Raw genomic sequence first — 12,233 nt, 5'->3', positions numbered from 1 at the left:
GACAATAAGTACAAAGTTAACACAAATAATAGTCATTTTCATTTACAACACCAATGGGTCAAGTTTCGAAAATGTAAGACCTATTGCATTTAAAATGCTTGCTTTATGTGCCGCCTTTTGGACTCTGCTGTACAAATGGGATGCTTCTATAGGTAAAGACGAGGAGGGGAAAAAATACATATTGGACACCTAGATGGGGCCTAGGAGAAGCAAGATACTTGTCTGCTCAGCCTCCTTATCCGGCGCTGCCAGTGACGCGCTAACATTCCAAGGGCGCTGCCAGTGACGTACTAACATTCCAAGGGCGCTGCCAGTGACGTACTAACATTCCAAGGGCGCTGCCAGTGACGTACTAACATTCCAAGGCAGATGCGTCATTCGGCGCTGAGGGGGCACAGACACAACAAGGGGCTGCTGTGGCCTGGAAACCGACCTTGCAGGGCACGAGACAGACAACACCTAGATAAGGAGTTTGAACAACCACAAGCGTAAGCAGATGAAACAAATAGCATCCATTTTAGTGCCTTTTTTCTCTCACCCTTCTATTTCCTTTTCTCTGGCATCCTTGTGTCACTCACGTTCTCACTCCCTGCCTCCCTCGCCTTCTCTTCTGTTCGTCCCTCTCTTTCTCACCCTTAATTACTCTTTGTAGTGTTTACATTAATACATGTGCTCATACAAGCGCGAGTTCAAGCGCGTTCTCTCGCGCTTGACTCGTGCTCACCTTCATTCCAGATGCACAACGACAGTACGCTACTCGCGCAAATGTTTATATATAAATACCTCTCGTGACATGTTATTACTTAAATGTAAAGGTCTCGCTATGTCATACAGTTGTAACATGTATTGTACAGTATAACTGTCACTGTAGACAGTTACCGTTTACTTTATGGAGCTTGCAGTTGTGCTCAGGGAATGCTCCTTACTTTACCAATAAACTTAGTGTTTTAATCGTGATCCTTGTGGAGTATTACTCAACAATTTGGCGACGAGGACGGAGCATCCAGAACCTAATTAGGAGCATTTCCTGGTTGATTTATCCATAATTTTACTATTACTACAAATTGATTTGACCATTGAAACGAACGGAGTCTAAACAGACGGAGTCTACAGATTCAAGCATTCAGCGCTGTTACCTTACGGAGTACAACGAACGGAGTCTAAACAGACGGAGTCTACAGATTCAAGCATTCAGCGCTGTTACCTTACGGAGTGCGTCCTTGCGACTGTTTTCCTCTACAGCTGTTACCTTACGGAGGGCATCGTGACAACTATTTTCCTCTACACCTGTGAGTAATCTGTCTGCGCAGCCGCGCATGAACGATTTTAGACGGAAACAGTTATTCCTCCACGCCTAAAAGTAATCTGTTTGCGCAACCGCGCATGAACGATTTTAGGCGGAAACAGTTATTCCGTTTCCTCTCAGACACTACTCTCCGCCTCATGTGAAAATAAAAGAGGTGACTTCGAATTCCTTCATCTACTTCCTACAATGGCAAAATAAACAGCAATACTTAGCTTGTCGAAGACGGTTTGAGGCACTCAAAAAGGTACTGTGAATAATATAGAGCAACGCTCGTTTTTCATTTGAATTCGTCTAACAGCCCATTCTTAAACCATACACTGTAATTTAAACTTTGACATAATTTTTTTGAATATTTACCATCATTCTACCTATCTCATTACACCACTATGTGTGCCCAAGGTTATACCCTCTCACCACCACAAAGTTATTGGTCAGCTGGTGGCTCTCCATGTATGCCCTGGATTGAGTGGAAAGCTTACTTCTTAAACTATATAGAAACATTAGATGCAAATGGAAAAATGAAAGCCCCAGAGAAGAAAGGTATTTTTCTACACTGCCTGGGACCAGAAGGATTAAAAGCCTTCAATCAACTACCTGCATCACAAGCAAGTGGGGACATGAATGTTTTTGATAAAGCCATATATGATTTTGATAAATACTGCTCTCCCAAAGTATGCATTGGAATTTCTAGGTATAAATTCTTTCAGAGGAAACAGTTAAGTGAGGAATCTGTTGATAATTTCATTTCTTCTTTAAAAACTTTAGCGTTAGATTGTAAATTTGGTAATTTACAAGAGGATTTCATTAGAGATCAAGTTGTTATGCATTCCAGTAATGACACCATACAAGAAAGACTGTGGATAAATGGTGATGAAAACCTAGATTTTGTGGTATCCATAGTCAGGAAAGCAGAACTTTCCTGTAGGAGTGCGCAACAAGTCAAAAAAAAAAAGCACTTCAATTAGTAGAGAAGTGGTTTCAAAAATTAATCACAAATATGATAATAAGAATAAAGATTTCTCTAAGAAGAAACAAACACCTTTCTCAAAAGGAAACTCTGAAGATCTTAAAGGTAATCTAAAGTGTTTTAGGTGCAATAGTAAATCTCACCTTGCCAATAACAAAATGTGTCCAGGATTGAAACAGAAATGTGCAAATTGTGGCTTGGTGGGACACTTCACTTCTGCCTGCAGAAAAGGTAAAATTAATCAAAAAGTGAAGTGTATTGAAGTAAGTGACAATAGTGATGATGATGATTACACTGATGACTCTAACAAGTGTTCTTATATTTTGAACATAAAAGATTCCACAGTTCTAAATGTAAATGACCCTATAAAGAAAAAACCTTTATGTGACATGGTCATTGGGGGTGTAAAAATCAACATGTATGCTGATTCCGGATCTCCTTATTTTATCGTATGTGAGTCAGTCTGGAATAAATTATTTGTACCCAGACTAAGCAGTCACTTAGAGAAGAGTGACATCAATCCTGAAGGGTATTCTGGTGGAAGAATTGATATACTAGGATTCAGAACCTTAGTGTTCAGATTTAAAAACAGAAAGTGTATCACCAAATTATATGTTTCAAAGAAAGGCCCCTCAGTGCTTAGTTGGTTTGACTGTGGTAAGCTTGACATAGTGCTGGATCCTAATAGTCCTAATCCAGTGATGTTAATTGATGAATAAAATGGAATATCTTCTCTAATGTTAAATAAATTTCCCAATGTTTTTTCCAAGGACATCGGGAAGTTAAACAATTTTAAGCATGAAATTCGTTTAAAAGAAAATGCTGGTCCGAAAATACACAAAGCTAGAAACATCCCTTTTGCTGTTAGGGATGAAGTTAAAAAAGAACTAGATACTTTAGTAGAGCAAGGAATTATAGATAGAATTGAATCATCTGAATGGGTTTCGCCCATAGTAGTCGCTAGACGGGCCAATGGCAAAGTTAGGCTATGTATTGATCTTCGCCATCTCAACAATAATATTATAGTTGATCAATTCCCTCTTCCCCGCATCTCAGAAATGTTATCTGTTGTTGGTGGTTCAAAATTCTTTTCTACTATTGACTTGTCTGCAGCGTATCATCAGATAGAACTGATTGATAAAAGTAAAGATTTAACTGCATTTATTACACCTTTTGGGTGTTTCAGGTTCAATAGGATGCCATTCGGTTTAGCATCAGCGGCAGCAATCTTTCAAAGAGTTATGCAAGACATTTTAAAGAATTGCAAAAATGTCATATGTTTCCAGGATGACATTTTAATATTCAATGAAGACAAGGACAAACATATAACTACTCTAGAGGAAGTTTTAAGTGCACTTAATTCACATGGTCTTACCATTAAGCATGAGAAATGTAAATTTGGTGTTCATTCAGTGAATTACCTAGGACATGAACTCTGTGAAGAAGGTATCAAACCTAAACCATCGCTTTTGGAAGCCATTGAGTCCGCCCCTCACCCTCAATCTAAAGATGATGTAAGGTCTTTTTTAGGTTTAGTCGAGTTTTACGCTAGATATGTACCAAATTTTTCATGTAGGACATATAATATCAGACAGTTGATTAAAAACAGAGTTACCTTTGAATGGACGGATGAGTGTGAAAAAGAATTTTGTGATGTGAAGAATGCTATCTGTTCTGCAAATGCACTCACTTGTTTTGATCCTTCCTTACAAAACATCATAACCACTGATGCTAGCTCAAAAGGTTTAGGTGCAGTGTTTACTCAAAAGAATAATAAAGGAAAAGAAGTAATCGTTGCACACGCTTCCAGGGCACTTACAACTGCTGAAGAAAAGTATTCCACTATAGAGAGAGAAACTTTAGCATGCGTTTGGGCTTTGGAACATTTCAGAGTGTTTGTGTGGGGTAAGGAATGTACTCTGAGAAGCGATCACAAACCTTTAGTACGACTTCTCACTACAGAAGGTATGCTACGAGCTTCAGCACGCATTGCACGCATGTCTATGCGTTTACAAGACTTTATTTATATTATACAATATCTACCTGGTAAAGACAATGTTTCTGCTGATTTTTTATCTAGAATGCCTTTACCCATTCAGGAAGATTTACATAATGAATGGGATGATTTTCAAATTGCCATGATTCATGATGAGGGTCCTATTTCTATTGATCAAGCTTTGTGGAAAGAGAAATTTGAAAATGATGAAACTTTAAAGAGTGTTGCAGATTATATCTCTAGTACTTGGCCTGGAAAAAATTGTTTAAATTCAGAATTGAAAAGTTTCTGGGAAGTAAGATCAGAACTTTCATGTTATGAGAACATAGTTAAAAGAGGAGAACGCATTATTCCACCAGTTGAAGTGAGGAAAATTATAGTTTTACAGAGTCATGAAGGACACAATGGAATGGTCAGAACCAAACAACAAGTCAAGCAATTATTTTGGTGGCCAGGTATGGACAAGTTCATTGAACGTATAGTTAGAAATTGCATTGTATGTGCGAATTCTGACAAATCGTTAGTTACACTTAAACCTAATATGGGTGCACACACCATTCCTAACAATCCTTGGGAAACCATTGCTATTGACATCATGGGTCCCATTGGTTGTGAATCTAAGTTTATCATTGCAGCTATTGATATTTTTTCAAAATGGCCAGTTATCAAAATTGTTCAGAAAATAGATACAGATTCAGTACTATGTTTTCTTGACAGAGTTTTCATTGAAGAAGGTTTACCAGTAAGAATCATCTCTGACAATGGTGTACAATTCAATTCAAAAAAGGCAAATGACTATTTTACAAGACTTGGGATTACTCATTCCACTACTTCTTTATACAACCCTGGTGGGAATGGAGTGATAGAGAGATTCAATAGGGTTCTTAAAAGTGCTATACAACTTACTGATAATGATGACAAGAAGTGGGAAATTGAAATATTTAAGAAAGTTTGGGTGTATAGAACAAACATGAATTCCATGACTGGGTATTCTCCTTTTGAAATCATGAGAGGAAGAGTTCCTAGAACTAAAGTGAACCCGTCATGGTTGGTCAATTCTACTTCTACAAATGTTGACTTAAACAAAGTTAAGGAAAATCTTATTCGCACTCATTGCATAAATAAAAAATATTTTGATGAGAAATGTGGTTCAAAAAAGGATCCAATAGTTAAAGTTGGTATGATGGTAAAAGTAAAGAAACCATGGAAAGTTAAGAAAGGAGAAAGTGTATTTATGGGTCCTTATAAAGTTTCAGAAATATTAAAAAATTCTGTGAGATTATCAAATAACAAAGTGTGGAATCTCAGCAGAATTGCAATCCTAAAGGCTGATGAAAATGTGTACTGTAAAGATTCCATACCTAAACTTCCTGATTCGTCATATTTAGATGAAGATTTAGATATAGATATAACTAATGACAATACAACTGTAACTCAAAGTTGTTCAAATACTTGTAACACTGATCCTAACACTGACATTATACCTTGTTGCTCAAGCGATAACATTATCAGTCAAAGTACTAATGTCCAACAAGATATTTCTTTACCCAAGAGAATTATAAGAAAACCCAAATGGTTATCAGATTTTGTTGCGTATATAGTGAGGAAAGTTTAATATTTTTGTTTTTTTTATCTGTGTTTTTTTAATTTTTTTCAATCTATAAGGAGGGAAGGTGTGTAGTGTTTACATTAATACATGTGCTCATACAAGCGCGAGTTCAAGCGCGTTCTCTCGCGCTTGACTCGTGCTCACCTTCATTCCAGATGCACAACGACAGTACGCTACTCGCGCAAATGTTTATATATAAATACCTCTCGTGACATGTTATTACTTAAATGTAAAGGTCTCGCTATGTCATACAGTTGTAACATGTATTGTACAGTATAACTGTCACTGTAGACAGTTACCGTTTACTTTATGGAGCTTGCAGTTGTGCTCAGGGAATGCTCCTTACTTTACCAATAAACTTAGTGTTTTAATCGTGATCCTTGAGGAGTATTACTCAACACTCTTCCAGTTCCGTTTCCTGCGTTGGCTGTCTCCTCCACTCATGCTTTCATTCCTCCTTCGCCAGGTCTCATCTGCAAGAAGCTCCTGTGCGGCCACTCTCACACAGTCTCGGGCCTGGCGCTGGTGGGCCTGGAGAGCGGATATGACGCAGTCTACCTGGTGGGTACAGCCAGACATGTTCTTATCTGGACTCCTTTAAAAGTAATGTTACTGGATTTAGGCGATTGTGCAGTCCTGGCGCTTTCTTCATAGCCGTGGATGTAACTCAATTGCCACATAACCAACAATGTTCTGCATAATTATCAGAGGCAAACAAAAACACATTTTGTTTCAGCTGAAACAAATTAAAAGTTACTGGCTCTACAAAAGTAAACCTCTGACCTTTCCGCTGCTGATTGCTGTATGAAGATGTAAAACTAGTACCAATGAGGTGAAACTTTTGCTCAGACTGTATTCATGTGTTAAAATGCAAAACAGTGGAATAATACTGCCATAGAATGTGCCGTATTCTCCGACATAAAACTGTTGCGTAATTTAATCACACGGTGGCGCACCATTGTGAGCTTTGGCGCAGCACAGAGCCAGACACCTATTTTAGACCTCTGCAGGGCGTGAAGTGAATTCATTTAGCACAATATTTCTCAGAGTTAGTGCTTCATTTGCACAGCTCAGAAACAGAAAGAGGCAAACTTTACTCATTGTCTCCGAACTACACTCTCTGGAAATAAAGCACTTGTTCTGAGTAGGGTGACCAACTGGCATGGGTGCATATTCAGGATGGTGAGTGTAAAAATTCAGGACAAAGGGTCAAAATTCAGGACAAAAATTCAGGACAGGAGGTCAAAATACAGGACAAAAATTCAGGACATGAGGTCAAAATTCAGGACAAAAATTCAGGACAAAAGCTAAGTTTTACAGACGCAATAGTATAAAAGTAAGTAAATAGACAACCACTTAAGTACAAGTCAAAATAAGTTTATATTAGGTTGAGACAATCGTGCACTTCACGTTTTTTCAGTATGCCCGCAGCCTGCTACCTTAGACGATTCAAAACTTGCATCATGCTTCAGCAGGTATTAGTCACCAGACACTGGTGAACCACATGTGAATATAAGTGAGGCCACTTTTATTGTTGATTGAAAATTAGTGGATATACAACGAACTTTGCAGTGCCAGCCCCCAGTAACAAAACCGTCCCCCCCCCTTTTCCAGCTTCCCAGGGAAACACCCGATATCCGGTCCGGCCAGTCTGGTCTTGCTACCACCCTCCAATGGTGCCTCTCATCTTTACATAGACCGTCTCTTATGTTTTTAATTTCTTTTATAGTGTTACTCATTGCAAGTATGTAAGGCAGGGTGCCAGAGTGCGTTACATCACACACATTATATAGAGACAATGGCTCATATAAACGTGAAAAATCAATGTACAGGAAATGTTACTTAAGATAATGGGTGCTACAAGGTGTAATCATTCTTTTATCTAACATTCAGTCTTTCACCATTCATTCTGGCCTTTCATCTGTGTGCCCAATCCTAACCAAACATATTCAACCATTTGCAAACCTATCCACCATGTATCCTTCCATCCATCATTTCACTCATCCATCCCTCCATCCACCCTTTCATTCATCCATCCATTATTCATCCATCCACCCTTTCACCCCATCCATCCATACACTCATCATCCACTCTTATACCCATCCATCTATTCACTCATCCATCCAGCCATTTACCCTTTCACCCATCCTTTCAATTACTCATCCATACCCCCAATCGTTTATCCTTCCACCCATTCACCCTTTCAGTCATTCATCCTCCCTTTCTCTCTCCATCCCCTTTCACTTATCCATCCATCCTTCCACGCACCCACCCATCTACTCATCCATTCAGGAATTTATCCATTGACTCTTTTACTCATCCATCCTTTCACTCATCCATCCATCCGTTCTCTCATCCATCCACCCTTTCACTTCTTCACTCATCTATTCATCTTTTTGTCCATCTACCCCCTTTCACTCACTCATCAATCCTTACATCCACCCTTTCACTCATCCATTCATCCATTCACCCCTTTCACTTATCAATTCATCAAACCACCCATCCCTTCACTCATCCATCTACCCATTCACTCGCCCATCATCTACCCTTTCACTCATCCATCCATCCTTTCACTCACCCATCCACTCTTTTACCCATCCATCTACCCTTCCACCCATACATCTATCTATTTACCTTTTCTCTCATCCATCCTTCCACTCACTCATCCAGCCATCCTTTCTTTCATTATCTGTCCATTCACCCTTTCAGTCATCCATTCATCCTTTCACTAATACATCCAGCCATTAACACATTCATTCACTTATTTACTCACCCACCTTTTCACATTATGAGATGAGCATTTGTCTGCAGAGTTGCAGACAGAAGAGGCCCATCAAGAACTTCACCTCACTGTAGTTCCTAAAGCAAGGGGTGGGGTGGGTAAGGGTTCACTATGCCCCTGCACATAGGCAATATGAAAACTTAGAAGTCATGAGTCATGCATGATACACAGTGCCAGTATGTGAGGTGTCTGTGACATGTTGTTGTTTCCAGGGCTTTAAGTGGGGTAACAAAACTGAGGGGGGTCTCTTCAAAGGGGGGGTTCGATGTATTTAAGGGTGTGGCTTGAAACACCTAGGCTAAAAATCTGTGCTTAGCATAGTGTTCCGTCCAACTGGTATTATGATGTTTCTGTCATTGCATCCAGATATATAATACAGCAAGCACCATTACACCAACAACAAGCCAGGACTATTGGCTTTGTCAATGATTGTTTGTTGCTTAAAATAACAAGGCAGCAGCCATGGCTTTGTTGAATATAATATTGAAAATGCGTCAGTTAAAAAATGATGAGACAGTGAAAAAACTATAACCCATTCTTTTTAACGTGTTTCACAGGCTCCTTTATGTAAACTGTGTTCTCACATTGCAGCATGGGCGTTTTACCTTTTAACCATCTAACAGAATACCCTGCTGTACACTGAGGCAGGTGGGGGCCACCACATGCTTTAACAGCCCAGACTGACCCATTGTCATTCTGTATGTGACAATCAGCCGTATACAGATTGACAATGTGCAGGGTGGGGCTGCTCTTATGCTCAGGAGTACGAGGCGGCCCCATCAGGGGGATAAGGCTTCTCGCAGGGGAGCAGTGCTGCTCCCTGTAATGGCCATAATTATGGACAAAAGGCTTCTGTAAAAGGGATCCTCATGGACAACGGACGTGAGGTCCAAATTACGGACTGTCCGAGAAATTTAGGGACAGTTGGTCACCTTAGTTCTGAGAAATATCGGGTTAAAGGAATTCACTTTACACCCTGAAAACACATAAAACACGCGCTGCTCCAGAAAAGCTCAAAATGATATGACTCCTGGACCCATAGTGTGGTTTTCCTTTGCCACATACTTCCAGTCTTGGTTATCACTGACCTAATGCCAGTTGCAGTAAATACCTGCTGATCAGGACTTTTTTGATACAACATTATCACCAATTTGATCTGAACTGCTAAGAGTAAATGTCCTGATAAAAGACTGCTTTGTAGTGACTATCCTGACAGGGAAGTGTCCTCCTGATCTGGGATGACAGTGTTTCTTCTTCCCAGTAGCTGAGTGGTGGATGGGATTGCAGACTTTGCCTCTGGGACTTGGGGAGCTGCACCCTGAAGGACTCCTTCTCAAACCCAGAGGAGGACAGCTGGAGTGAGGCGAAGGAGGTGGCATGTGAAGGCTCCATCTTAGACCTAGCATACTCTCCGGAAAGGTGAGTTTCCAAAATCCCACATAGTTCCTGCCACCTGTTTGCTAGTATGGAGTTATGGGCCTTGCATAGGGGCAGAAAGAGGAGAAGACCGAGATCTGACAGTATTATAGGTGGCATGGATGGCTGGATGGATGAATGGACAGATAAATGGAGGGTTGGATGCCTCTGTTCACTGTGTTCCCCCTCCTCTCCTTTTACACAGAAGGCTTTTTGCCTACTCTTCCAGTGATGGCCGGGTGTACATTCGCCGCTTTGGCCTGGTCAGTTCCGAGATGACCCTGGTAGGGGTGCTCCAAGGACACGAGGCTGACGTCACGTCCATCTTGTGGCATTCGAGGCGCGAAGCATGGATCAGTGGCTCGGAAGATGGAACCATCCGTATCTGGGTGGGTGTCAGTAGGGGAAGGATCTATAAGAGAGGGGTGTGTTCTCAGCATCAACCCTTCATGCTCGTGTTTAACTTACATGACCCTAGCCATGACCCCATTCCAAACTAACCTTTATCCCATCGGTCCCTACCCAATGCTCTGTAACCCAGTCTTAAACTATCTTACCCTAGGCAACCTTAGTGCACTCTCTATGGCTCACTGTAGCCCGCCTGAGCGTACCTGATCATCCCCCCAACTCGATCAGACTCCCGACTGTCTAAAAATCCCATTTGTCTATAACTCTGTTCTCCTTCTCTCGCCCTGTCTCATGCTTACCCGCACCCTCTTTGACATTAACCGAACTCTATCTAACCTTGTCCATGACTCTAGGCCCCTGATCTAGTAGTCTAGGATGACATCTCTGATCCTTTTGCAGACCCCTTTCCTGATTCTATATGAGCTTGTTCGACCCTACCACTAATTCTCATGGCCCTATCTGATTCCGCTTGGCCCTATTTAGTCCTAGCATGCCTGATTCACATGAGCTGCCAGCCACAGATACCTTTTCTCATTCTTCACAGAGCCTAAGAGCGTCTTGGGATTTTATTAAGCAAAGGCAAGCATTGCAGGCCACCCCGCTGCTGTCTTTGAACACACACTGATATTTTCACCCCTTTTGGAATATTGTCCATTCCCGCTGAACCAGAGAAGCAGGCAGTCCATCGTAAAACAACAGAACCACATAACACGAGGACATGATGTTAATGCCTCTGGCTCTACAATTTTAATATTGAATATACCCAGAGAAGTGAGCAGTCCTTAGCGGAACATTAGAGAAACGGAATCTAATCCTGCAAGGACAAGACTTAGGCGCCTCTGGATTTTAACTATGTAAAGACGACGAGTAATACAGATTTTAGGCACAACAACTCTGAACTCATCACATGCCTAGGTACCTTACTTACAGGAGTATGATATTGGATATATTATCCAGAGAAACAACTCAACAGAATTGGCTTTCAAAAATTGAATAATATAGAAATACAACTTAAACACACGGACTTCAAGGGCAATTATATAGACATCTACACCACGACAGAAACCAAAAGGTGTCTTGATAAAGGTGGACAGTAATTTGGAAAACCACCTAAACGCGTCGACGATACACACAGTATATTTCAGGATCTCGACATCTTCGCTGATATATTGTATCATAGTACATATAGCTTAGGTGTATACAATAGAGTCCGAATATGCAATAAGTATTGCACACATTTTTCTGTCTTACTGTTTTTTCTGTCTTTGTGATTCAATCTTGCTGGCCGAAATTGAAACTCCTTTTTATTGTTTTATTTTTGCTGAGTGGACTCCAATCTTTGGGACCACTCTCCTTTTAACATTTGTATGTTTCAATAAATTGTAAGAATTCTTCATATATATTTGTATTGTGGTATTGTTTTTCCCTTGACCCCTTTTTGGCTTCTCCTAATCATTCTCACTCAGGGGAATATTTCTAGTTCACTGGATATTGTCCATACAGACAGAGGTCCGACAAAGCTTCAGATTTATTTATTTATAACGTTACCCGTCTGGAAACAGGACTCAGTCCCTGTGGCAGTATTGGGTAGGCTATCTGACACTACATGATTCTATATAGCACTAACCCTACACTTGGATCTATCGCTGACCCTATTTGAATCTCAGTAACTCTAGAGTCGGCACTATCTTAACTTTGCCAGCCGTAGCACTGGCCCTATTGCCTGGCCGTGTCCTGATATTACGCTTT

General features: G+C 40.5%; 1 protein-coding gene across 1 annotated transcript in view; it reads left to right on the top strand.

Moving 5' to 3' along the window:
• Positions 1-12,233, top strand: part of LOC144768800 (uncharacterized) — a 322,884-nt gene that overhangs the window by 298,739 nt on the left and 11,912 nt on the right. Inside the window, exons 13-15 of the mRNA XM_078652745.1 lie at positions 6,345-6,439; positions 9,925-10,079; positions 10,282-10,465. Of these exons, the coding sequence (XP_078508871.1) occupies positions 6,345-6,439; positions 9,925-10,079; positions 10,282-10,465 (434 nt within the window). The remainder of the gene's footprint in view (positions 1-6,344; positions 6,440-9,924; positions 10,080-10,281; positions 10,466-12,233) is intronic.

The sequence above is a fragment of the Lissotriton helveticus genome, chromosome 7 (genome assembly GCF_964261635.1).
Source record: "Lissotriton helveticus chromosome 7, aLisHel1.1, whole genome shotgun sequence".
Classification (NCBI taxonomy): Eukaryota; Metazoa; Chordata; class Amphibia; order Caudata; family Salamandridae; genus Lissotriton; species Lissotriton helveticus.
Note: the sequence above shows the minus strand (reverse complement) of the source record. Positions and strands in the feature narration are given on the sequence as shown.